Source organism: Argentina silus (genome assembly GCF_951799395.1).
Source record: "Argentina silus genome assembly, chromosome: 3".
In the NCBI taxonomy this organism is placed as follows: domain Eukaryota; kingdom Metazoa; phylum Chordata; class Actinopteri; order Argentiniformes; family Argentinidae; genus Argentina; species Argentina silus.
Window position 1 is genome coordinate 24,883,552 of NC_139657.1, and position 26,272 is coordinate 24,909,823.

General features: G+C 39.2%; 1 protein-coding gene across 1 annotated transcript; it reads left to right on the forward strand.

Moving 5' to 3' along the window:
- Window positions 1–5,918: 5,918 nt before the first annotated feature.
- LOC310801761 (alpha-1,3-mannosyl-glycoprotein 4-beta-N-acetylglucosaminyltransferase C-like) lies at window positions 5,919–24,913 on the forward strand (the record flags this gene model as incomplete). The annotated part of the gene is made up of 4 exons (XM_083665874.1): window positions 5,919–5,954; window positions 22,832–22,976; window positions 23,362–23,509; window positions 23,757–24,913. Exons 2-4 carry the CDS (start codon window positions 22,848–22,850, stop codon window positions 24,911–24,913), a joined length of 1,434 nt encoding a protein of 477 aa, XP_083522000.1. The 5' UTR covers window positions 5,919–5,954; window positions 22,832–22,847.
- Window positions 24,914–26,272: the final 1,359 nt, after the last annotated feature.

Here is a 26,272-nt window from a genome sequence, read left to right on the forward strand (position 1 = left end):
GTCATTGTCATTTTGGTCATAATGTTAGGCATTGTTAGTCTCTCCACCTGGACCATATTATTTTCAAGAAAAATGGCAGTTGTCCTATGACTGAAATATTTAGTAACCAATGTTTATGTTTATGTTTTTTGTAAGGAATGAGAAAACCAAAACTAAAAAAGTGTATACTTGAATATTATATGAAATAGTATTGAATGTTTCATCATATTTCAGTGAATCAGACAACCAGAAACCCACTGAGACCTTCTGATCTTTCAGGTGAAGCTAAATAGCTCATGCCTTCCCCTTACTTATGCCCTTGGCCTGTTCCACTTGTTTGGGTTCTGCATGGCGCTTCGTTGAATATTGAGTGAAAATGGGATTTCTTACAACACCTCAAATTAGCAGATATGAAATATTCAGACCCAGCTCCACAGGGATAACTAACACTGTAGGTCTTTCTCTCTCACTGCATTGCACTGCATTCACCTTTGACTAACCTGACATTAAAGGATACCCTTGATGCCTATCAAGCATATCATTAAGGTGCAAATGGAAAGTAATTGGCTGAAGGGAACAATGCCATTAACTTAATTTGAGCCATCAATGTACATTGCCCAAAGCAAAAATGTGTCCTTCTATCAAATAAACACAATGTTAGATCTACTTCATTAAGGAACACAAACATTATGCAAATGCAAATTAGTTTTTTTTTCTACCATTAGCTCCTCAAAGAGTTTCTTTTTTATTGTTTTTTTTAATAATACAGGACAGATCAACATATTGCTTTTTTGTAAAATTGATCCACTTAATTGCACACATTCCGTACCTCATACCTATATTACTCATTCTTAGACAATTAGAAATAGAAGAGTCAAGTTGGGAATGAATGATTATCTTTTGTACCAGTGGAGCAGAACCATGAGGGTGTATATTACCTTTTAAAAGATCTTGTGAAATTAATTTGATCAAATAGAAAAAAGAAAAATGTCTATACACTCTTAGTTTCATTTCAGTGGATGACACACACAGCAATCTTTTTTTTTTTAACTCAAGTGTTGTTAGAATTGTTGTTAAACATATAGTGCGACATCTCTTCATATCTTAATAGGTCAAAGAACATACTGTATTATGCCAGACTTGTAGATAATACGTTTAGCTGTTTCAGTTGTATATTTGTTGACCAAGCATTCCTTTCATTAAAGTGTCATGTACTTTATTAGTATGACTTCAACAGATGATGATGAGGAGGAAATGCGGTAAACCCCCTGGATTTAGGTTGCATGAACGCCATTGAGGGCAACTTAAAGCCTATGTAGGAGTGCGCCCTTTTTTGACTGCAATGGTAATTGCAATGACAATTCGTGTTTCCTCCTCTTTCCCTCCCCATGCTCAATGCAAACGACTTCTAACTGAAACAAAGAATATGTCAATAATTTTCACATTTTTATCCAGCAAATGTCTTAGTTACATGACCTTAAAACTAGCAAAGGACCTGTGTGGTGAAAGTGAGTTTCAAACAAATCCCTCATTCTCCAAACAAAACTCAGACAAGGCAAAACGGGACGTTTAGTAAGAAAAATCACCAGAACACATGTTACAAACTTATGTGCACACAAAGGATTCCATTGCTTAGGTCGGTGTCCAGCACTGAGAAATGCTTGCGGCTCCCAGGCAGTAGGTAGCCAATGAGTCAAACACACGCAAAGGTTACACATCCAGAGTAAGTGGTAGATGCCTAGAAATGTCCCAAACATTTTGGAAAAGCAAATTCAGGCAGAAGGACAGGGTCTTGGCAGGTGCACACACTGTCACAGACTGCCAATGCATCATAAGTAATGATTCAGCATGGTTACTTAGTGTCATTTTCAAGGGGAAAAAGCTAGATATTGTACGTTTCACTATCACTGCATCATTTTTTGATTGATTTATTCATCTATTCATTAATTGAACAAGCTTGTCTCGAAAGTACGCATGCATATCTAAAGTACACATGAACCTCCTGATGTATAATTGCCTTCCCTGTTGAATCAATAGCATGCTATCTGCCACTCATCATCATGCATGATAATTGTTTTGAGTTTGTTTGCCATTCTAGCTGCTGGTGACATTGCTTCAGGGCTCAGAACTTTTGTTTTAGTCAGGGTGCCCTCGCAGGAATAATGGAATAGAGGTGTGAGTTTGCCATATCCTATCCTGTTTTACAGACTGTGTTTGCCTCTACATCCAAGCAATATCCAAGAACCTGGGGCCTCTCTTTAATGTAGAATAATAATATATGTTAGTCAGTATTTTGTGTTAACAGTAATCAGTTGTAGTGCAACCATCTTATTTCATAATGCTCTCATTGACATTTTATCTCAATATACAGTGCCTTCGGAAAGTATTCACACCCCTTAATCTTTCCACATTATGTTATGTTATAGAGTCAATTTAAATTGGATTAAATACCCCAGAAATTTCAGTACATTTATTAAAGTTTGAATACAGAAATACCTCATGTACATAAGTATTCAGAACCTTTGCTATGACACTAAAATGCAAAAATGACATCAACAAATCACTCAATAAGTTGAATTGAGTTCATCTTAATGCAAAGATAAAAATTCATGTAATTTTGGAATTAATACCTTTGTTTTTATCGGGTCTCTGATTTGAATAGGAATCAATTACACTCTGTGTGGATTAGGATGTCACTACCAACTCAGCAGATTTCATAATTTTCTCTTGATCCTGACAAACTCCTCAGTCCCTGCCAGTGACAAACATACCCATAACTTGATGCAGCTACCACTACTCTTCACACGAGAGATGGTGCGGAAACTGCATTGCATGTGCTGGATTTGCACCAAACTTAATGCTTTGGAGTAAAACCAAATAAACACATTTCCAGCCACTTTCTTTGCTGTATCACTTGACTTCATTGTTGCAAACACAATTATGGATATGAGATAGATTATTTTCCATTAAGGGATTATTTTTGGCCACTTGGTTATAGACCAATTTTGTAGAGTGACTGAGATGATGTTGTCCCATCGACTGTGCTTTTTCCTCTCCACCATTCAATTTTGTAGATTTTTGCAAGTCTCCCCAGGCCTCAGGGCCGCATTGCTGAGTAATTTGTTCCTCCCCATTTGCTCAGTTTGTAATGACAACCTGGTCCACACAGTGTGTAATTGATTTCTATGCAAATCAAATACCCTATAAAAATAATTCCAAAATGACATGAACTATTATCCTTGCATTAAGTTGGACTTTTTTTTCTATTTTTTTTATTTCTGTATTTCAATTTTAATAAATTTACTGAAATGTCTGAAAGTGGTGAGCACTTCACACTGAAAGTGGTGAGCACTTCACACCGCAAAGCCCTCCACAAACGATGTTGTTATTCAGTCATTAATCTATGATTCATATCTAGCTGGTATGAATATTACATAAGCCCATCATGGTGCAGAGAATATGTATGTATAGTTTCAGTATGGTATCTACATTTTAGCGGCAAGGCTAATTGTAATGGCAAATGCGAACGGTGACTCTTGGCCCTATCATTAATAGAACAGTACACAGTACCCACCCTGAGGCTTTTAAGATTCCTGAAAACCTTACACACTTTGGCTTAAATCTCCCTTCAGGGGACATTTCTGAAGCCACAGGGGGTAGAGGCGTGCCTTGTGATGTGTTGCCTCTTTAAGGCTGAAAATCTGGAAAGGGGAGGAGGGAAAAGACCTGAAAACCAATGAGAAGCAGGGTGTGTAGACACATTCGGTGACACCTTGGTAAGGAGAATCAGAGAGAGAGAGACGGAGATCAGAGAGATAGAGAGAGACAAAGTGGCTACTAGCCTCAGCAGGCAACTGCCATTATGACGATTGTTTACAGCACTTTTATGAGAGCCAATTATCTGCTCCTGTGTGAGTCATGGAGATCATTTAGACCTGGTGGCGTGCACAGAGCATCGACAGAGCTCCCTTACGCTCACTCAGACGCCAGGAGACAGAGCAAAGAGAGACGTGTGAATGTACAGTAGGCAGGTAAGTGTGTCTGTAGCTTGGGTTTTTCATGAGCTGCTGTCCTTCTCTCTCTAAATCTTTGTCTATCGCTCACTCTCGCTTTCTATGTCTCTCTTTCGCTTTTGTCAAGGAACTGTGAGATCTAGAAACTTCACTTGATGGGAGTTTTTGTGTTGTATGGTCTGCTCCTTTTCTACTGTCCAGTCTTTTTTTTTCCATCTGTCTTTGTCCTTTCATATTTGGGTCTTCACTAATGTGCTCTCCCACTATAAATATGAGTTCAGTGTTGTCTGAGCAAAAGTAAAGTGTCATTAGAAATGAAGTTACACAAGAAACTTTATGTTTATCTTCTTATTGACTTACTGTACAGCCTTTTGTTTTAGGGTGTCTCTGTTAACAGACATCTTGTGTGAGGATGAGAAGGAGATGAGTCAAGCCTCAGCTGTATCAAGCGAAATACATGCTATTTTGCTGTAGAATTGCATGAAATGTGCTTACAAAATACCACATTATCCTGGGAAAGGATTCCCAGACCCTCCATCCAAATTAGGATTATGAATTATTGCACCAATGATTCTGTAATGTTTGTTTATCTGAGATGATGCTGGATAGCATTATTTTGTTTTTAGTCCGTGTTTTGTTTAAAGGGACACTTTCCTCATGCCTTCCAGGACCTATGAGCCTCTCATTATCACGTTTTAATCTTTTTTGTAGGAGGGTCAAGGTATTTTTTCAAACATTTGGGGAGGGCTATGCGAAATAATATTTTACTTAGGGGAGGGTCGTCAATTTTCGTATTTTAGAGATCCAATTCCCTCCCTATTAAAAATATGATCAACTCCAGACTTGATCAGAGGTAATTGCTGACCGCATAGTGTCAACACTTCATCTGCAAATGCTGAGATACCATCTACCACTGCATGCAACTCACTTATTTTGTATGCAATCCACTGACAATGGCACATCCTCTTAAGAGAAAGGGAGACCACTCTCAATGCACCATTTGCCCACAATGTCCAGGAGGACACTTTGTGAGTGGCAGGGCACTTTGTGAGTGGCAGGACAAAGGGGCAGGAGCCTACACATGCATGAGCCTGCTATCTAGCTGTGACCACTAGTGACAACATTTTCCAGTCCATTTTCCATGCAGGAAAACGAGAGGAACGATGCAGTAGACAGACATTAAAAACATGTATGAACGAGTTGCAGAGGAGAACATTGAAACAATCTATCAACAAGCAGCCGAGGACAACATTTCCTATTGCCGATTCACATAAGAAAAAATGCATTACACAAATAATACATTCACACTGTTTAAGCATAAGGATGTCTTTCTGAGAATGAATTTAAAAACACATATCAAAAATGGGGATATACTGTGTCCCCACCAGGGATAAAATATAATGATCAGAGGACAGGGATAAGAAAAGCAGTAGGGGGGAAATCCCCACCATTCCTGGCAGAAAATCGCACCCTATGTACCTCTAATGCATGCCAACATTGATAGATTCTCTAAAATATATCTTTATTTTTATTTTTATTTTTTTTACTTTTCCCCATTTGAATGGAGTCACTTGGAAATGCCTTTGTCTCATCACTAGCTATGAACGCACTATCAAGCCAGCCAGAGTTTGACAAGAAAAAATAAGTGAGCTACTTCCTGTGTCCTCAAGTGTCTCTATGAATAATGAAAGGGCTGTTTGGACCCCCCTCTTCCTCCAACTTCCCTCCATCAGATTCACTCTCCCCTGTGAAGATCCAATCTGTCGAGTGTCCTAAGAAGGACGGAACATGCAAAGCTTGTGTTCTTTGAGGACTTTTAAAATCAAGGTAATGAGATTGTGTTGTCCAATGTTTTCTCTTGTTTTTACAGTCAATCACTACCCACAATCAGGAGGGCTGGATCCATTTGATGCCAACCTTTAAAACCAACAACCCACAAAGTCGATCAACTGCTGAAAACAGGTGTGATTTTCAGATGAACAGTACATACCTGAATCATATCTGTGATTATATGAAGTGGCCATGAATTAGCCTTCCAATAAATAAATGAATCTGTTATGTAGTTATGGAATGTAAAGTTGATTCATGATTTTGTACAGGCCTGTTTTCCCCAGATTTAGACAAATCTAGTCAATATAAATACAGTGCCCTGCGTAAATAATGGGACAGTGAAGCGTTTTTTCTCCTTTTGGCTCGACACTCCAGTAGTTTTTTAAACTTTGTTTGATTTTAAAGGTTAAAGTAGGGATTCTCAGCTTTTATTTGATGGTATTTGTGTACATATTGCTCTCACCATTCAGACAATTGACAATATTTGTATGCACAGTTCCTGGGTACCCAAAAGTGATGGGACACTTGGCTTGACAGGTTTTTCTGGTTCAGTAGATGAGTTCCGTCACATCATTTGTGCAGTCATAAGAGAGCTCTCAATGTCTAGTATTGATTCTAGGCTTTGCGTTTGCCTTTGGAGTCTGTTATTGGTGTCTGAGAAATATGAGGACCAAAGAGACATCAATGCAAGGCAGGGAAGCCATTATGAGGCTGAAATATCAGAACAAACAAAGTCTATCAGAAACATACCCAAAACCTTAAACCTACCAAAATCAACAGTTTGGAACATCATTAAAAGGAAAGAAAGCACTGGTGAGCTCAGAAATTGTAGGCCAAGGAAGACTTCTACAGTGGAACACTACAGATATAATGTATACATATTATATAATATTAATTGTGCTAAATAATTATTTAGGAATCAAATATTTTGATATCATTTAAATATGTATGTTTTTGTTAAATATTTATTTCGAATTTAAATGAAATGTTTAAAAACATTCTCTGCTTAATCTCATTCATAAATTAAAATTATTTGTTGTTTCAAGATATATGGATTACACATTTGTCAGTTTTAATAATAAATCTTAGCAAAAAGTCAAGGTTAATAAATATTTGATTGAAATCTGAAATCTAGGTTTCATATTTAAATCAAATCTAAATGTTTGATTCTAAAATAAATATGACTAAGTCACTAAATCAATATATTTTATATCTGCAGGGCTAAATAAATATTTAAGAACAAATTATATATTTAACCTTAATCTTAAATCTTGATGACAGATTTATATGTTTAGCTCAAAGACAAACACTTAAATCTTAAATCTGGGCTTTTGAAATTAAATATTTAACTTTAATTTTTAATTAATTCTTATTTTTTTGAGCTAAACATTTAAACTGGTCATCAAGATTTAAGATTAAAATTAAATATATAATTTGTCGTTAAATATGTATTTTTCAGAAGAGATATATAAACTAACTACATTTTTTGCTAAATATTTATTTTAAAAGACAGATTTTTTATGTAAACATTTCATTCGTGTTCATTTGAGATTCATATATAAAAATTAAATATGCTAAAATATTTATTTTGGCAAGATTTATAAATGTTGACAAACTTAACAAATGGCACCATTTATAAATCTGGCCAAAATAAATATTTTTGCATATTTAATTGATATATCTGAATCTCAAATGAACACATTTGAGACTTAACAAATGGCACCCCATATTTAGTGACACGCAAATGTGCAGATTCACACAGAATTATGTTGTAATATACACTCACCGGCCAGACTGGTTCGAGATGATAGAAAGGCAACAGTAACTCAAATAACCACTCGTTACAACCAAGGTATACAGAAGACCATCTCTGAATGCACAACACGTCGAACCTTGAAGCAGATGGGCTACAGCAGCAGAAGACTACACCGGGTGCTACTCCTGTCAGCTAAGAACAGGAAACTGAGGCTACAATTTGCACAGGCTCACCAAAATTGGACAATAGAAGATTGGAAAAACGTTGCCTGGTCGATTTCTGCTGCGACATTCAGATGGTAGGGTCAGAATTTGGCGTAAACAACATGAAAGAATGGATCCATCCTGCCTTGTATCAATGGTTCAGGCTAGTTGTGGTGGTGTAATGGTGTGGGGGATATTTTCTTGGCACACTTTGGGCCCCTTAGTACCAATTGAGCATCGTTTAAATGCCACAGCCTACCTGAGTATTGTTGCTGACCATGTCCATCCCTTTATGACCACAGTGTACCCATCTTCTGATGGCTACTTCCAGCAGGATAACTCGCCATGCCACAAAGCTCACATCATCTCAAACTGGTTTCTTGAACATGACAATGAGTTCACTGTACTCCAATGGCCTCCACAGTCACCAGATCTCAATCCAATAGAGCACCTTTGGGATGTGGTGGAACGGGAGATTCGCATTATGGATGTGCAGCCGTCAAATCTGCAGCAACTGCGTGATGCTATCATGTCGATATGGACCAATCTCCCATCTCTGAGGAATGTTTCCAGCACATTGTTGAATCTATGCCACAAAGAATTCTGAAGGCAAAAGGGGGTCCAACCCGGTACTAGCAAGGTGTACCTAATAAAGTGGCCGGTGAGTGTATATTGGTAAGGGTAAGGAATTCTGCAGAATATCTTTACAGCTAAGCTAGTCTCTCATGCCAGACTCTAACCTTACCATGTACAGTAAACCTTAAACCAGGTGTAGGTAAAGACCAGACCTAAGGTACATTAATCCCACTGGCCACCAGTTTGTTGGGATATTTACCCACTCCACTTGACATGAGTTAGATTTGTGCAATCTCAAGGTAATTAAATGTTTTGTATTATTAATGACCTTGACTTAAAACAGTTTAAACTGAGACTGAGGAAATCCAGATCTACATCTGCTAAAATGGCTCACTGATGTGGGCGTGCATTTAAGATTCATGGAAACAACTGTTCGGTTCTACAGCACAGCATGAACCAACGTCTGTGCTCAGATTACAAACCAGGGAAACAGAGGAACTGCGCCTGAAAAATCACAGGCACCTCCTTTCGTATTCTTCCTTTGACAGATGAAAAAGACTTTACGCCAAATTTCAGCTAATGTACCTTTTTGCTTAATGCTCATCTCTCGATTGAGATTCTGGGGGTGTATGGAGTAAACACAGGGACAGGAAGTTGTCAGCAAGTCATCATCCCCCTAAAGTTTTTGCCTGAGCCGCTTGTGATGCCCCTTCCATTCCGCCTTCTCCTACGTTTAAAACACAGTATTGCACAAAATGAAAACATGGAGTTAGCTGAATATGTTTTTTATGCCATAGTTCCGTAGGTGAGCAGTGTGCATTCAATTCCCTGTTTAAAAAAATAAATAATCTGTTTGGAATCCCTGAGACCTAAAATTCACCGGATGCATTCGCCTCCCAGCCCCACTTGCATTTCAGATTGCTGTCAGACAGTATTTAAATAGAGAGTCTGACTTAATGAGACTACTGCAGACATATTCCTGCTGGAAATTATAGCAAGAAGCAGATGATCCCCCTTAGAAATAACAGCTGGTTGTGTTTTTCTAATGGAGAAGCCCCATCACAGGCCATCACTCTGCCTTCATCAGCAGCTGTAGCAGAGGTCCTGTAATTAATGCCTATCTCAGCTTCTTACTCTGCACTCTAGAGTTTAGACACATTGTCTTGTCTCCACTAACTCTTCTCTATGCACCTGCACCTAGTACTGTAGATGATTATCATTGTGGTGCAGCATTGAGGTCAAACATAACAAGGTCCAAGTTTCTACAGAATCTGTCATTTGTCCTGTGATCTAAAGTAAGGATTTGTCTGCCTTACTATTTCTTATGTTTTTGAGGTGTTTAATCCCCCCCCCTTGAACAATTCCTTCAACATATGTACAGTACAAAGAGAAAACCCCAAAGCAACCCCAGAAGGTGTAATTATCTTACAAACTGATACTGCCCACTGTGAGGAAATACTGAGGAGAGACAGAGAACTAGGGAGGGAGGAGGGAGGAAGAAGGGGACGCTGTGATTAATGTAGATCATCTGTCATCACCTGGCGGCGATCAAAAGAGTGCATTGGCAGGCGGAGCACAGAATACACCGGAGCCTCTGCTTTATGCCAAGCACCAGCTTCTATGAGGTAGACGAGTGCACGACGGCTTTGCTCGAGGAGTGTGTGGTGTTGATGTTGTGGGTTGACAGGTGTGGGCATATACACACACACACACACACACACACACACACACACACACACACACAGGTCTCAAGGCAAGAATCGGGCACTTTAAATCGGGCACTTAAATACAGTAGTATGATGAGATACTCAGTGGCCAACCATGATTAGAGTCATGAAGTTAATGAGAGTGATTTCTTTAGAATTAATTTGCATATACAGTTTATGGAGAGGCAGTATATTGGGGAGTAGGTGCTAGTTACTGCATTGTGTGCTGTATAAAGGTATTGAAATGTGCTAGTGAGTCATTCCATTTTGTTTTAAGTTCACCATGTCATTTATTTTCCCATTTGAAATAATTCTACATAGACTGTAGACAAGGAAAAGTAATTATGGCAAATCGCTGTAACTTCTTGAGCTGTGAGAGAAGGAAGAGTTGTTATGAGTAGGCCATAGAAACACACTCATCTCTCTGGATAAGGAGCAGACAATTATTTTTCAGAATGGAAAAAAATTGAGAAATACTGGTGAGGGAGAGTGCCAAGAGGTCGCCTTAACACCTCACCCGCCTTCCCAAAGAGCTCCAGCTTAAGTGTTATTTGTGCTGACAGCGTGTGTGGTGATATGCTGCTACTAGGAGGACAAATACAATATCAAGGCAGTGCTCAACAATAGGAGATGTGACTGGAATATGAAGTTCTTCTTTCAAAATATGTTTTTGTTATGTTCATGACAGATTCATTATTTCAGCAATTTAGAGTCAAGAGTCTGGCCTCTGTCTCAAGCCAGCCATCAAGAAGACCCAAATCCATCAATGGACTAATGAGGCATTTTCAGTCTATGTTATAAAATCAAAATTAACACACCTGTGCTGACAAACGTCTGATAATCAGAACTGAATTGCATGCTTTGGGTCATAATGTGGCATGCACTATTGACCTTTGAACCTTGGTGTCTGACTGCTGGTGAGCCAGCTTGTGTATGAGAGAGAGAGAGAGTTACATTTAAGTACTATACAAACAGAGACAAATTACCGTTATCTATGGTACAAATGTGCCTACTGTACATTAAATGCCTCTGGATTTCAAAGTATTCGCCCACCAGGTGTCTGTTGTTATTATATCAAATTATGTGCATCTTAAGTACTGGATTCAATAGACATCTTTGCATCGTACTTATTTTCAAAGAGTGTATTTGCTTTGCAGTGCTGCAGTAATGAAGGTAATTCATGCGTTGATGTTCCAGATACAATCCCCTGCTCTGCTGTGGAGATAGTGTAGTAGAATTTAAATCATAGTATTTTGAAATGAAAGAATACCGTTAACCAGAGCTGTTGATTCATCCAAAAGACTTTATTCACAGAGAACAAAGCCGGATCAGATTTGCAAAGTTGAACCCCTTTCACTTCCGTTACCTGTCCTTTTATAAACATCACACAGGTCAATGCCCTTCATTCAAATTCCTGTCTACTTATACCAATGATATTTAAGAACTACATTTCGTCATCCAGGGGCTACTCCCCCTTTAATTTGGCGCCGGTCAGTCTACTTGAGAGATCAATTGACCTAGCCCTTTTGTCCTGGCTGTTTACAACTGTGTTTATCACCCATCCATTCTGTCCCTAGATCACTCGATCCTGTTTATACAGCTGTGTACCATTTTACTTCAAAGCATTCACACCCTCAAGTCAACCCCCACTTATCTGATCTCACCCCTCTGAGATGTTCCAGGACCCTCTGGTGTCCTTGTGACCTTTTCCCCTAGGTGTGGGATTACAACCCTTATATTGTCTTTAAATTTACCATAATAGTATGTCAAATTCACATTGTGCAAGGCTTTTTCCTCAGCATGAACCATTCTCTCAGGTTTACCACAACAAGATACATCTTTTAAGGAGAACATTCTAATGCCAATGCAAATTTCCTTTCTTTTTTTCCTGCTGGTGTTTTTCTATTATAACAGGGTTTTATCGGGCCTGTATGAGAGAAAAGTAATCCATTGCATTCGTATGAAGTGTCACACTGGTACTATCATCACCAAAAGCTCATCACTCATTTGTTGCCATCTTGCGCGGTGCATGTCTCCTCTTCAACACAGTGTTTGGAGGGCTTTGGAGGGTTTGTACAATTCACAAAGTCTAAGGAAGTCTGCATATATAATCAGTGTGTGTGTGTGTGAGAGAGAGAGAGAGAGAGAAAATATTGCGCTTCTACATTTTTTAAGTGTGCCAAAATGAGTATTAGGGGGAAAAGGAAGCATTGTGGCTTTTGAAGAATTAATAAGCCTGTCTCATTTGGATGTGTCTAGCGTCGCAGACAGCCTCTGGAAGCCCCAGTTCGACATTTTTTGACTGTGCCTTTGATGATCAGTGATAACGTGTAGCAACTCCCAGGGAGCGAAGCATCTGACAATGCAGGGAGAGTCAGGGGAGACCAGCTCCACTGATCCTGACTGAGCTTTATCATCTGGCCCCTCTCCAGCATAGCATCTTTGGCTTGCCACTGTCCTAAAAGCATTTTTTTTTTTTATCTCAATGAATTTGACAATCCCCTGACTAACACACTGAAAGGCTCATTCTACAAATGGTTATTTTGGAGTGCACAAGAGGTGAGCTTTCAGTGATGTTCTGATTGTACTGAATGCTGCAACAGTAACACTGTTCACTTGAAGCACCAGTTTCCGACTTTCCTCTAGTTTTTTCAGGTTATATTCACTGTTATTAGATTTAACCACATGGATGGTTGGATGCAAGCTTGGCAGATGCAAGTAACAGAAAAAACAGAGCCATGAGCAGGATATTGACTAAAAGAACACAATTAGAATTGATTTGGTGGAAACTGGGAAGTTGCTTTCCAGTGCCTGCAGCCAATTTATAATCCTGCAGTCTTGAAGGAAATCTCTGTGGCAGGACCACTCTCTCATTACTCTCTCAAACAGGCCTGCAGTCTGTCGCAGATCGGAAACTAGACAGACATCAGGTTGTATTAAGATTCAGCCCCCCACTAACTCCCGCTGCCAGATGCAATGCTCTGGGGCAGGAAAACAAACAACCTTTGCAGTCAAAGGTTTATACAAAAGCAAATACGTCAACACAACGGTCTTCTGTTGTTAAGTTCACAACCCTGGCTCAAAGATGGTCTTGAAACAGAATGCGAAGTAACGGAAAACAAACAATATCCCAGTGAGATTGAATGTTGCGTCTGTTTTAACTCTGACCTTTGACACAGACTCTCATGGCACCTTCATCTGAACCATTCCCGTAGTTGGAACCGAAAAGTGACTTCTCTCACACGTCACTGTATACCAGCATGCTGTATTGTTTCATTGTACACATTTTGATAATGTTGCAGTGAGGTTGACTTTGCATGTTATATGCATGATATAGTATAACGCCACGTGCACACAGATTGTGACAAAATGATTGCAATCTGGCAAAAAAAATGATTATTTTCCCCCTGCTAGCATGGTGTGGTGAGTGGGAGTCCGAGCTTGGTGGAGCATCTAAATGTCCAATATACGGTTTGAATAAAAGCTTACATTGTTGTTAGGTTAACAAGTGCTGCTGTGGTGTTGACAGTTACCTTATAACATCACAAAGTAGTTTTTAAACTGACTTCGCAAAGGTGTGCAGCGTATCCCATTGAAACCAATGGACTTCCACTGGACCTCAACCACATTGCGCAGTCTATGTGCACATGGCGTAAGTGAGGATAGTAAAGTATAACAATTCAATGCCAAGTTGGTCATAAACTATTGTTCTCAACAGTGTTGATGAGATAGGTCCACAATACCAGACTGCACCCCTCCATTGGAGCTACTGTGAGAGGCTGCAGGGTGGTGGGGGCGAATCTAAGTTAAAGTGACATTTAGTGGCTTCACTGACAGGGGTGAAAATGGGTTTTTACAGGGAGCATTTGGGTACAGAGTGACAGGCTAGAGGATGAGAAAGAACATGGGAGGCACCCGAGTTTGGTTCAGAGCAGAGTGTGGCACCTTAAACGATGTGGTAGCAGTTATCTGTGACAACTTGTCATCACTGACAAACACTAATGAAGGCATGATGTTCCCACCTTGTCCCCCTATAATTCACACTGTCTCCTTTCCCCACACAAACACGGCTTGGTGCCACTAAGTGAGGAAATCCCATCACTTTCCATTCCACAGGGATTGATGCAGGAAGGGCTGCCAAATTGTTGTGTGATGCAGTGAATATTGAGGCAAGCTAATGGCACTACCAACAACTGGCGTGTACAACACTACTTTGTTTCCAATCGGTAAACCACTCTTACATATACTCCTCATCCTGCCTGCAGTGTATCACATATTGTTGTTATTACTGTACCACTAATGTACTAGCTCTAATTGTAATGCTAAGGGTTATATAATGAAGATAAATGATGTCTGTATTCAGGTAAATCACTAAAAGACATATTAATATGTAAAACATATTAATATATATAAAAATATAAAAACAACAAATATTGTACATTAGCCAACATAGTGTACAATTATGACAGTGCCATGTGACATCGTTCTGAAATAACAATGATATCCTCAAAGGATTTATGAAGCCTCTATTATATTATGTTCATAGCAGGATGCTCCTAAATTATACCCCTGGCAGTGGAGTATACACTAGCAGAATTGTTGTTGTGCAGTAGTTCAAAGAGAATGTTCTTATGTTAATATATGCATGTTCATCTTCAGAATCTAAACTTTACCAATAATAATAGTTCTAATGTTCTAAAATCCAATGTTTACATTGGAATGCAATCAAAGGGTTTGCATTTAATTTATACTTCTGTTTAATTTGACAGTAGTAACCAGGAGTTATGATATTGTTTTAATTCAAGTTAAAGTTGTTATATGGAACCGTTGATATCTGTGAGAGCTCTGGAGCTAGGTAGGTCCCTTAAAGAAACAGAAATATTGTCAAGAAATGACCTGATTTGACAGACAGACAGGGGCACACCACCCCACACCCAAGAGCAAAAGCTTTTCTTTGAAAAAGTTGATTAGCCTTAAACTAAAGACTGTGTTGTCTTATGAGATAAGAAATGTATTGATATTGTATATGAACCATACAGTCAACACTCAAGCCATATTTGATCTGTAATGGATATTTAAGAATCTGGGTATCCCAGTACCATTGTTGCCACTGGGCTCAAAGCTGCAAGACCCAGTCATTGATGGTTCCATTACACTAGTCGCTATGGAGACCGACATCTCATACTGGTCTGTATATTGCATCTCTCAATCTTCCCCTGTGTCTGCTGAAATGTTAGCTTCAAGACTGCAGTGAATTTTATTAGTGGTATTTGGGTTGTAAACACATACACCCATTGATTTGACTGTACCAGGCAATCTATGTGAGGTTCGAGAATAACACTGTTGAATATATTTGCACACAGGCCATCTAATCTGGAATCTCACAAACAGCTTTTCCTGCAGTATGATATCATTACCTTACTCTTGGCATATGTGCAACACACATTGTTGTGTCCAGAATGACAAATAACACGCGTCACCCCACAGGGCATTGTTGAATTGTTACAAGAGGGCCGTTTGTCATCGGAAATGTGACTCAAACTGCCTGGACAGTCCCCAATACCCCCCTTGGTGCACTGCTGACAGAAATTTATCATGGGCAAGTCACCAGCAAGATCATATTCTTCAGCCCTGACAGCCCTCAAGCAACTGGAATGCAATAATAGGGAATTGATTATATTTGCACCGGAGAGCAGTGGCCTCAAATCTGTTTTATGTACCGCCTCTTCCACTACATGCCAAGAATCACTTCCCCATGGACACTCATCGGCCCAATGAATGATTAATGAGGCAAATACATCAACTATTGAATAAATACACCACTGCCCTCCATCCTAAACAGGCTGACCACTGTCCCTTTCTGCTGAAACCAGGACATCTGGATGGACATCTGGATGGGTGCACTGGTCCACTAGCATTAGAATAGTGTTAACTGTGGTGGGAAATTAAATGACACAGTAACCACATCATTGTCATTAGAAATGTGGGGAGAGAGGTGACCGTTTTGTTGCTTATCAACTTCCATAGTTAAATGAATATGTGACTTACTTTTATGTATTCTATATGATATGATTTTATGAGAGTGCTATGAATATAGCTTTTAATTATCCTTTCATCATGTAGATGGGGTTGGTTGAAGACTGGTGCCACATGGTGTCATTCCATTAGTTACTTATAACTAGCAAGGGCCTACAGAGAGAGGCATATTTTACTGTTGTGGTTAATTGAGCATGATTTCTCATTAAGGGAGATTAATTTATTGGATTTTTTTTTAAATCCCTTTTGATGGGTTATTAGCTGGAGTGTAGCACTTCAGTGCACAAACGTATATATTCTGTATATCACAAAGATAGCAATGAACAAAGGAGATATTCAAAGCCTTCATATATGTATGGTACATATTTACATTCACACAGTGCACCAGAGCAGGAGTTCCAACCCTTTTCACTAAGAGCCCCCCTGTTTTACACCTGATGAAATTCCCACCCCCTTCATTAATTATCATCCTTTTTTATATACAAATTGTTTTCATGTTCAGTAATGTGACTGAAATGTGTATCATGGCTTCTCTAGGGATGCAGTGCTATAGCATACACTGCATCAGGGGAAAGAGATACATTAACTCCATGGGCTGAAGACTGCACAATGAGTATAGGGCATGAATATTTAAAGAGGCCAGCACTAAGCTTGAAGAACTTTCGACTCACTGGTCTCCATGCATCTTTAATAAGGTCTACCCTTCTTGTCCAGCAGCATGAATAGGATAACTACTGGGGCCCAGCGTCCGAGAACTAGCAGGCTCTCTCTTCATTGATGAATACGAAAACACGGTCAACTGGGCATAGATGCAGTCTAGAAACGTCTGGTCGACAACAAGCAGATTTGTTTACCTCTAATAGTACTGCTATTAACAAGCTTATGATGCAAGCTGATAACAAGCCTATTGCCCATTTCCCAAGCTTGTCCAATGTGTGCACATTTCTCAATTTCAATCCTTTGATATGGCAAGGAAAACAGAAGTGAATGTATTGCAGAAATGCCCAATATGCTATACTATTGAATTCTGGTCTTAGACTTTATGTTTTATATCTTTAGCCTGGAAACTGTTAGGAAATTAGTCAAATGTGGAGCTTGGCTGGTGTGCCTTCAACCTTAAACACATGAGTTTCTGCTCCTGACGCAGACAGTTGTCTGTGTGGAATATATTGAGGTCTTCAATATTTTTCTGTACAATTTTTAAGGCAGAGTACAATTCATTTCTGTCAGAGAAAATTTATCTCAGAGGCTGCACATTATGGAAAATATGGAAGTATAATAATAAATAAGTTTTATTTTTTTTAATAACTCTACTTCATACATTACATTACACATGTATGAGAGATGACAACTATGGACTACAGCCCCAATTCAATCAATTTCAGATAAAGGCAAACCAAACTGTATGTTTCCTCTGAATGTTTACACAAAATTGGAGGTGTTAACCGTGTTAAAGATGACACATCCCACAAGCTGTTCAACCAAGAAGCTGTCATTAGGCCTAGATATTGTCACAAACCCCGACCTGTCTGCAATTTTAGTCTGACTTGTCGTGTCTGGCTAAACTAGTCCCACCTTTTCTGGAAAGCATTTTAGACAAACGAGGAAATGAAAACTACTGCAAATGTAGTGTAAACACCCTGAGTGGACCCAGTTAGATTTGTAAATATATAGAATTTGAGTCTAAGTGTTATCACAAAGCGGTCTCTGCTACAACCTCTGAGGTTTCTCAACAGTTTATCAGATAAGCAATATATTTGACTTGGGAGTGAATTTCTTCCACCATCAGAAGAATGAGATGAGGACAAATTGGCTGTTATTGAAGACAGCTACAATATGCCTTTGTTGAGTGTGATGCCTTTGTATCCAAGCTGCTTCCGGAGAGTTATCTGGGTATTTACCTTTAAGGTCATAGGTCATGAAAGGCTTTGTAGTTCCATCAGTGGCTAGCCAGTGCAATGAGGATGGAACGTGACAAATGATTCATGTGTGAGTGAGCCTCTCCCAGGCCCTTCTCAGCAGTTAGCACTTTGACCCAGATTAGCGCTCTGGGGGGGGGCGGCAGTTGGAGACACTGCCGGATCATTTCCACTAGAAAACACACTGGACGTGTGTACATGAAACTATGAACGCATTCATACGTTCTTACATATGTCCTGCTGAGTGCTTTCAACATCAACAATATTGAATTATCTGTAAATAATTGTAACCTGATTCTATATGCTGATGACATTGTTGTATATGCTATTGCCCCCACAATTGACCAGGCTCTTTCTGAGCTACAGCCTGCATTCGCTGTCCATTCGCTGTCCTGCAGAGAGCATTTGTTAGGCTGAGGTTGGTGCTTAATGCTGGGAAAACAAAATATGTTATTTACCAAATAGAAGAAAAAATTATCTGATTTATGCATGTACTTTGGGTGGTGCCCCCATTGAGCGTGTTCCCGCGTATAAATACCTGGGCATTTGGTTTGACAAAGACTTGACGTTCAGAAAACATACAGAGGAGCTTGTTAAAAAGCTAAGATTTAAGGTGGGCTTCTTTTATTGGAATAGATCTTGCCTTTCCCTGAACAGCAGACAGCGGATTGTACAATCAACCTTCATGCCAGTGCTTGATTATGGTGATGCCATCTACCGAAGTGCAGCAGCCTTACCTAACCTCATTATTGAAATGCAAGAACGTCAATTACCTAACTCATTTCCAGAGTTGGTTAACTCTTGAAGTTCCTTGGGTCTCTACCGAATTGGGTAAATCAGCTTGTAGTTGTGGTGCACCTCACTGCTGGAAAAATCTGTAGAGAACGTTTCAGTTGGTTGCTCTGGTGCCGGTCGGGCAATAAAAGTAATGTTGTAATTTTGTATTTGTATTATGTATGGTTGTAAACTGTGTGTATGCAGGGCTCCCTTGTAAAAGAGACCTTGGTCTCAATGGGACTCAAATAAAGAAAGAAAGAAAGCACATTAACAAATGCATTGTAGAGATGCATTGCACCACTTTGTTGTGCATAATGTAAACACACACACGCATACATTCCACAATACTAGACTGTCATTTGAAGACATTGATAATGATATTGATCACATTATATCAATTCAGTCAGGAACACTCACGTCTTAGTTTATTTATTGAATATAAAATGGTTATACAATTAGGCTTGATGTATTTGGTTGGCTCTGCTCTTTTGAGAGCTCCCTGCCTGGGATTTATAAATGACTACAACACATACATGTATATTACATGGCAGGGACCCATCTATCAAACCCCCAATAGATACAGACAGAGCAGAATCAAAATAGGTGGAGGCAGGGGGTGGTGGTGGAAACAAAAATCATAGCAACACTCTCATAGCACAGTAACAACCAACATTACGAGCAACAATATTGTAGGCTACACAGAGGTGTATAGACTGACCACTTAAATAGGCCGCCATATCAACATGCACTGTAACATGTGATTGTGTCGGTGCAAACAGCTGATCTGTCACCTGACAGACAGCTAGCACTGACTTAAGAGTGTCCTGCCTGAACTAAGCTTGCTCCATTTCAGTCAGGAACACTCACGTCTTAGTTTAAACATTTATTGAATTAGTCTTGGTGTATTTGGATGGCTCCGCTCTTTTTTGAGAGCTCCCTGCCTGGGAGTTACAAACAACTGCAACACATACATGTATATTACATGACAGGAAGCCCATACATCTACCAAGATGTATGTGTACAGGGGACGTACGCTGTTTTCATGAGATCACTCAGGACGACCCTCCCAGTATCCCACTGCACCTCAGGCAAAATGTAACCATGCATTTCTGGATCAGACTGAGGTAATTCTAGCATTATGTGACATAAAGGACTATGTGTAACTATTCCCCATATAACACATTACCTACCATCCTGCTACTGCAGGGACTACCATACTGCAACTGCCCTCTAGAGGATAGACCCCGCCTCACTCTAGGCTCGTCAGTAGCCTATACAGATGAACACAAAGGCAAGATAAACACCTACAGTATCTTGACATGAAAAATATTCTAATCTATTGAACTATATACAGTATGTGTAGAGTGAACAATCCCTGCCTCCTGAACATGATCAACATGATTGAGGAAGAGACAGGATTTTTGAGCAAGCTACATGGATTCATGCACCGGAGAAAAAAAAATGTAATGATTGCAATCAGTCTTGATGGAGGTGGGCTGTAAATTCTGAAATTCAAAACAGTGAAGTATAAAGCACAACCATTGATATTAGTCACACACCAACTGAGAATGTAGCACAGACACAATTAAATGAGACCAAGCGTGTTTGTACGTTTGTATTGTAGACTTAACCAATCCAGTTCTCATGTAGAATCAGAATATATACACTTCGCCTAGCAAACAGGTACTCATAGACAAAGAACCCAAGAATAGAGCCCGGTCAGAAATAATAGCTAAAACGTGTCCAGTTCAGCCCGGGAACATTTTGCATAAAGTGTCTAGGAAAACACACATAATCCTTTACACACATAATCATTCATCACCCTAGGTTCATGTAAATGTGTCATTGCATAGATGTAGGCAACATTGGAAATATAATGGTCCGAACCCCCTGTTTCTATCATGTAGCCTATGGTACAAGTTACAAGATTGACCTCTTAGGCCTTCATATTAATGCAGATTATGCAAAATTGTTTTGTTGTGTGTTTTTTTACTGTTTTAACATACTAAGCGGTCTTGAGCCGCACTTCATCCAATGGTCAACAGACTGCTATAAGCTTTGTGGCAGCAGTGTCACCCCAAACTAACCCTGGATATTATCCATTATCAATTGTGGTGCATTCGGAGGGAGAGTTCTTGGAATGTAACATCCAATGAAATTGTGAGCACATTCTCCCATCACTCTGTACAGTTAAAGTCATCTAAAATTCTCCATTGTTGTTATGTCCGTCGCCTTTTCCAACTGGATAAGACTATTTTGCAGTGAGTTGTTGCCTATGTTAGCTGTAGAAAATTGAAGAAAACCTTAAGGAAGAACTGAATTCTGTTTTTTTGCAGCTCTGCCCAACAAGGTATTTGATTGGTGTGACGTGTCGTGGGGCATCACTTATTTCACAGGTTTCAACTCCTTTGTAGCTACTTTCTGCAAAGTATTTCCCCAGCCTTTCCGAACTAGGAAAGCCTGGTCTCAACAAGGTTACTACACAGGTGTGGGAGTAACTTCATGTGAAGTGTGACTTTAGGTTAGTGGACTACAGCCACAATGCATGTTTTACAGTATGTCTGGACTTCTTCATTCCTTTAACTGTCATAGTTTTCTACAGAGTATAGCCCAAGATATAGAAATAATTGTCAATGTATTTATTTTAAAGCATTCACCAAGGTATTTTAAAAATGAAAAGATCTGTGTGGAGAGAGCAGTTGTAAATTGCAAGCATTGAATAGCACAAAATGTTATAAAATACACTCCACTATTTCTCCTTGAATTTTTTGTAGTAGCAATTATTCAGCAGAAACCACTGTTTCCCTCTTTTGTTGACAAAGGACATCCATTGAAAGTGGCTGAAGGCCTGATACAAACAAGCTGCTGAATCCCTGCAAATCTGCAGGCTTAATTGATTATTTGTATTTCAGTAAGGTGCAGGATACAAAAGACAATGAATGTTAAAAAGATCAATATTTGTGGGAAAATTTCTGCCCACATCCCATTTCTCTTTCACAATTACTTTTTATGTCCAGGTTTGCCAATTGAGGGTAGCTCTCTACAGCTGTCTGATCATTATCAAAGGCCTCACTGATAATAATAATTGATTGGATTTATATCGTTCCAGACGCTCAATGTGCTTCAGCTAGAAAGGGAGAGAATACAGAGAAATATGTCCATCAAGTTTGTCATGGAGTAGCCTATGGAACAACATTTGAGGGACTTCTTAAGCCCCAAACCCTTAGCAAACCTGTTTTAAGTAGTCAACAAATGGTGTTTAATTATTCATACTCTTATTGCCATATACATGTGACCTATAGGAGAAGGTGTGTTCGTTTTTTTCCCCTCTCAGCAAGAGCAAACAAAAAGCATGCATGAAATCATGCCCCCTTGTTAGCAGAATTTCCTTTGTCTTCCATCTTCTTTTGATATTTTCAACTAATTTGTCTGTCTCTTTGTGTTTTATGAAATCTTTTGTTTCTGTTTGTGAGTGTGTCAAAACTCAAAGAACTTGCTATTTTGCTGCTACTTTCACTCCTTGTCCCTTGTGCAGCATTTTGTATGACCAGATCATAGAATACTTGCTGAGCATATGACAGATTGTCTCCCAAGATAGCTCTACTGTATGTACAATAAACTACATTTGATCTAGTTGTTTAATTATTGGGTTCAGCAGCACATCAAACCTGACGGTAATTGTCTTCCCTACACTTGGGAGAGCTCCTTGTTTTGTGAAGCATGTGATGGTGCCCAGGGAGCAAAGACAATGCCTAGATCAGTCATTTTCACATAAGGCACATAGCATAGAGGACAAATGTGAACATCTAACTTGAGATGTTTTTCTTTTTCATTATCAGAAGCTGCCAGAACCAACTGTGAACTCCTGCGTAAAAGCAAATTCTATCGTGATGGATGTCAGTTGTTGTCTCATACAGTATATACTGTATCTATTCTGAGGGATCTGAGGGAGTGTGTGACTTCCCCATTAAAATATCCAAATGTGTCATAACTAGATAATGATAATTACTATTTTGTACTTTGTGCTTTTCCCCAGTGCAAGTCTCTCTATCATGAGGCTGTTGTGGAAATCCCTGGACAAGATGAGGTGTTTCAGAAAACGCTCCGCCATTCCACTTCTTGGGTTCCTGATCACCTTTCTTCTCTTCTTTAACCTTTACATTGAGGATGGATATGTGTTAGTGAGTTGTTCTTGGTCTTTGTCTTTGTATTTCCATTCTAAAATAACTTGACTTTGCATCTGTATTTTTAAATTAGACACAGTTTCAAAACTGTATGTTTTTCACTCCTCTAAAAGTCAAAGTACCTCTAAAAGTCTTTTGGGTAACACTTTACCTAAAATTTTAGTAACAACATTGTATCAGTGTGTCAATATCATAGTAATGTGGTAATTGCATTAAGCGGTTTGTGTTATCACACAGGTATAGTGGCAATTTCATGTGTGACCTTCTTTTGGTTTCTAAAAATGTACATAATTGAAAGTCATTGATAAACGATTTCACTGGCCAGAGGTACAGTTTGTCATGGAGTCCTCATATTTTGCTCACAGAATGCTTTCCTTTTTAGGAGGCTGGTAAAAGACAGCTGAGAGAGACTCTCATACATCCTCCAAACTCAGAGAGATATGTTCACACCTTCAGGGATCTCACTAATTTCTCTGGAACCATTAATGTGACATATCGTTACCTTGCTGGGACACCATTGAACCGAAAAAGTGAGTATGCCTTTAGTTTCAAATAAGAACCAATGTGTGCCTTCAATTTCTAGTGATACATGTATGGTGGTAAACACTGTAGCTATTGGAGCCATATTCCAAGGTTTTAGAGATATGCAGTATGATCATGGTGTTTGAGAGTTAAGTTAAGTTGGGAATTTAAAAAACATGCAAAATGAGAGTTGATATGGCTATACAATTTAAATACAGTAATTATCATGTGTATCATTGATGTTTCTGTTCACAGAGTATCTTACCATTGGATTGTCATCAGTCAAAAGAAAAAAAGGGAATTACCTCATGGAGACGATCAAGTCCATTTTTGACCAGTCCAGTTATGAGGAGCTGAAAGAGATTGTGGTGGTGGTCCACCTGGCAGACTTTGACCTGGCCTGGTGTGAGAAGCTAGTGCAGGACATTTCCAGGAAGTTTTCCCATCACATCATAGCTGGGCGCCTCCTAGTGATTCATGCCCCTGAGGAGTACTATCCATCCCTGAATGGACTAAAAAGGAACTACAATGATCCAGAGGACAGGGTTCGCTTCCGCTCCAAGCAGAACATTGACTATGCTTTCCTCCTTAACTTCTGCACCAACCTCTCTGATTTCTACATGATGCTGGAGGACGATGTGCGCTGCTCACGGAACTTCCTGACATCCTTGAAGAAGGTGGTCACCTCCAGGGAAGGTTCTTATTGGGTGATGCTGGAGTTCTCCAAGCTTGGCTACATAGGGAAGCTCTACCACTCGAGAGACCTGCCGCGTCTGGCCCATTTCCTGCTCATGTTCTACCAGGAGATGCCTTGCGACTGGCTCCTCATTCACTTCCGGGGTCTGCTGGCCCAAAAAGACGTCATTCGCTTCAAACCCTCCCTGTTTCAGCACATGGGCTACTATTCTTCCTATAAGGGGGCAGAGAACAAGTTGAAGGATGATGACTTTGAAGAGGACTCCATTGACATCCCTGATAACCCTCCTGCCAGCCTGCACACAAACATCAATGTATTTGAGAACTATGATGCCACCAAGGCTTACAGCAGTGTGGATGAATACTTTTGGGGGAAGCCTCCCTCTACTGGGGAATTCTTTATTATAGTTTTTAACAAATCAACCAAAATTAGCAGAATTAAGATTGTCACAGGAACAGACGATCGACAGAATGATATCCTGCACCATGGAGCTCTGGAAGTAGGAGAAAAGCTTGGGGGAATGAAGAATGGAAAGCAGTGTTCTTCTTACATAACTTTAGGGGAATTCAAAAATGGCAACATTGAGGTTCATGACGTGGACCAGAAGATTGCCTTTGACATAGAGTGTGTACGAATTATGGTGACTGCCAGTCAAAAAGAGTGGCTTATCATTAGGATTATTAGTCTGTGGACTACACAGCCAACCAATCAATGAAACACTGACTATGGGCAGTTCTGTGAAAAAGGACCATGTGAACCAAAATGTGATAATACTTCCAAATACTTAGTAGTGTTTTTACTGAACTCAATTTAGTTTATTAATTAATAAGCGATTAAAACTGGTCAGTCTGTTGCCAAATCGGTAACACATTTTCTTTTAAACTGAATTGGCTCACAGGTTCACAGGTTGTACAGAACCTAAAAGGGTTCTTCAGTCTCTGTGGGAAAGCCCTTTAAGGAACCCTTTTGGGTCCCACGTAGAACCGAGGGTTCTACAAGGAACCCATGAGGGTTCTACATGGAACTGAAAAGAGTTCAAATAGGTTTCTTCCACAGGGAGTTGAAAAATAGTGGGAAATCATACAGTAGTAACAAACCACTGCATCAAGATCCTCACCAAGTACCGCATCAACATCTTCATCCCATGCTCCAATAAATTGAGACTTCATTGTTGTTGAGTACAGTGTGGAAAGCAAAACCAGCAAATCTCACAAATATGTAGTGCAAGTAACTTACATTGAGAATGATGACATACATGTTACACACTTCGACAAAAAGGACATCAAAGGATTTGCACAAACACATACGGTGTGGTGTCCCTAAGACATATTCTACAGATCCTTCCCACACTGGTTGTAGACAATAAAGAACGTTTTCATTTTGCAGAAGCTATCTCTGAGGCAAACTAGGAGCAGATTTCGTCTCTGTGTGTATCTACACACGACACAGGCCTACTTGTATTTAGTTTTTTCAAATTCAGTTTTTGCTGCCAAAACTGTAGGCTATTTTCTTTTGGTATAATGAAAAAAACAAAAAAAACACTTAAAACCACAAATGTCATTTATTTAAATCACATTAAGAGTTTCAAAGGCAGATTTATGTTTCTTATGTTTTGTGAGTTTTTATCAATGTCCCTTTTTAATGTTATATTTAAGTTGATAAAATAATACATTATTACCTTAATGAGAGTGTCCATAGTATATGTCTACCTCTGTGTCCCTATTTTGGCTACATCATCATGTAAAGAATGACATTCAAATCCAGAAATTATGTATTTCTGTAGGGGACCCATGCGGTCATTCTGTTACCAGATGTAAATCCACTTCACTTATTGTAGCTCAACAACCAAAAGAGATATTTTCAAACTCAAGGTATTATATGATAACTAACACCACACTCTTTCTGCATACAGTATATACAGTATTTGAATCTTAATTTGTTACCAACATTTGAATTTACATTTATTTTACATTTATGGCATTTAGCAGACGCCTTTATCCAAAGCGACTTACAACAAATACATTTGTTTAAGTAAGGGAATCATCTATCCAACAGTCATCATAAGACAAAGTAA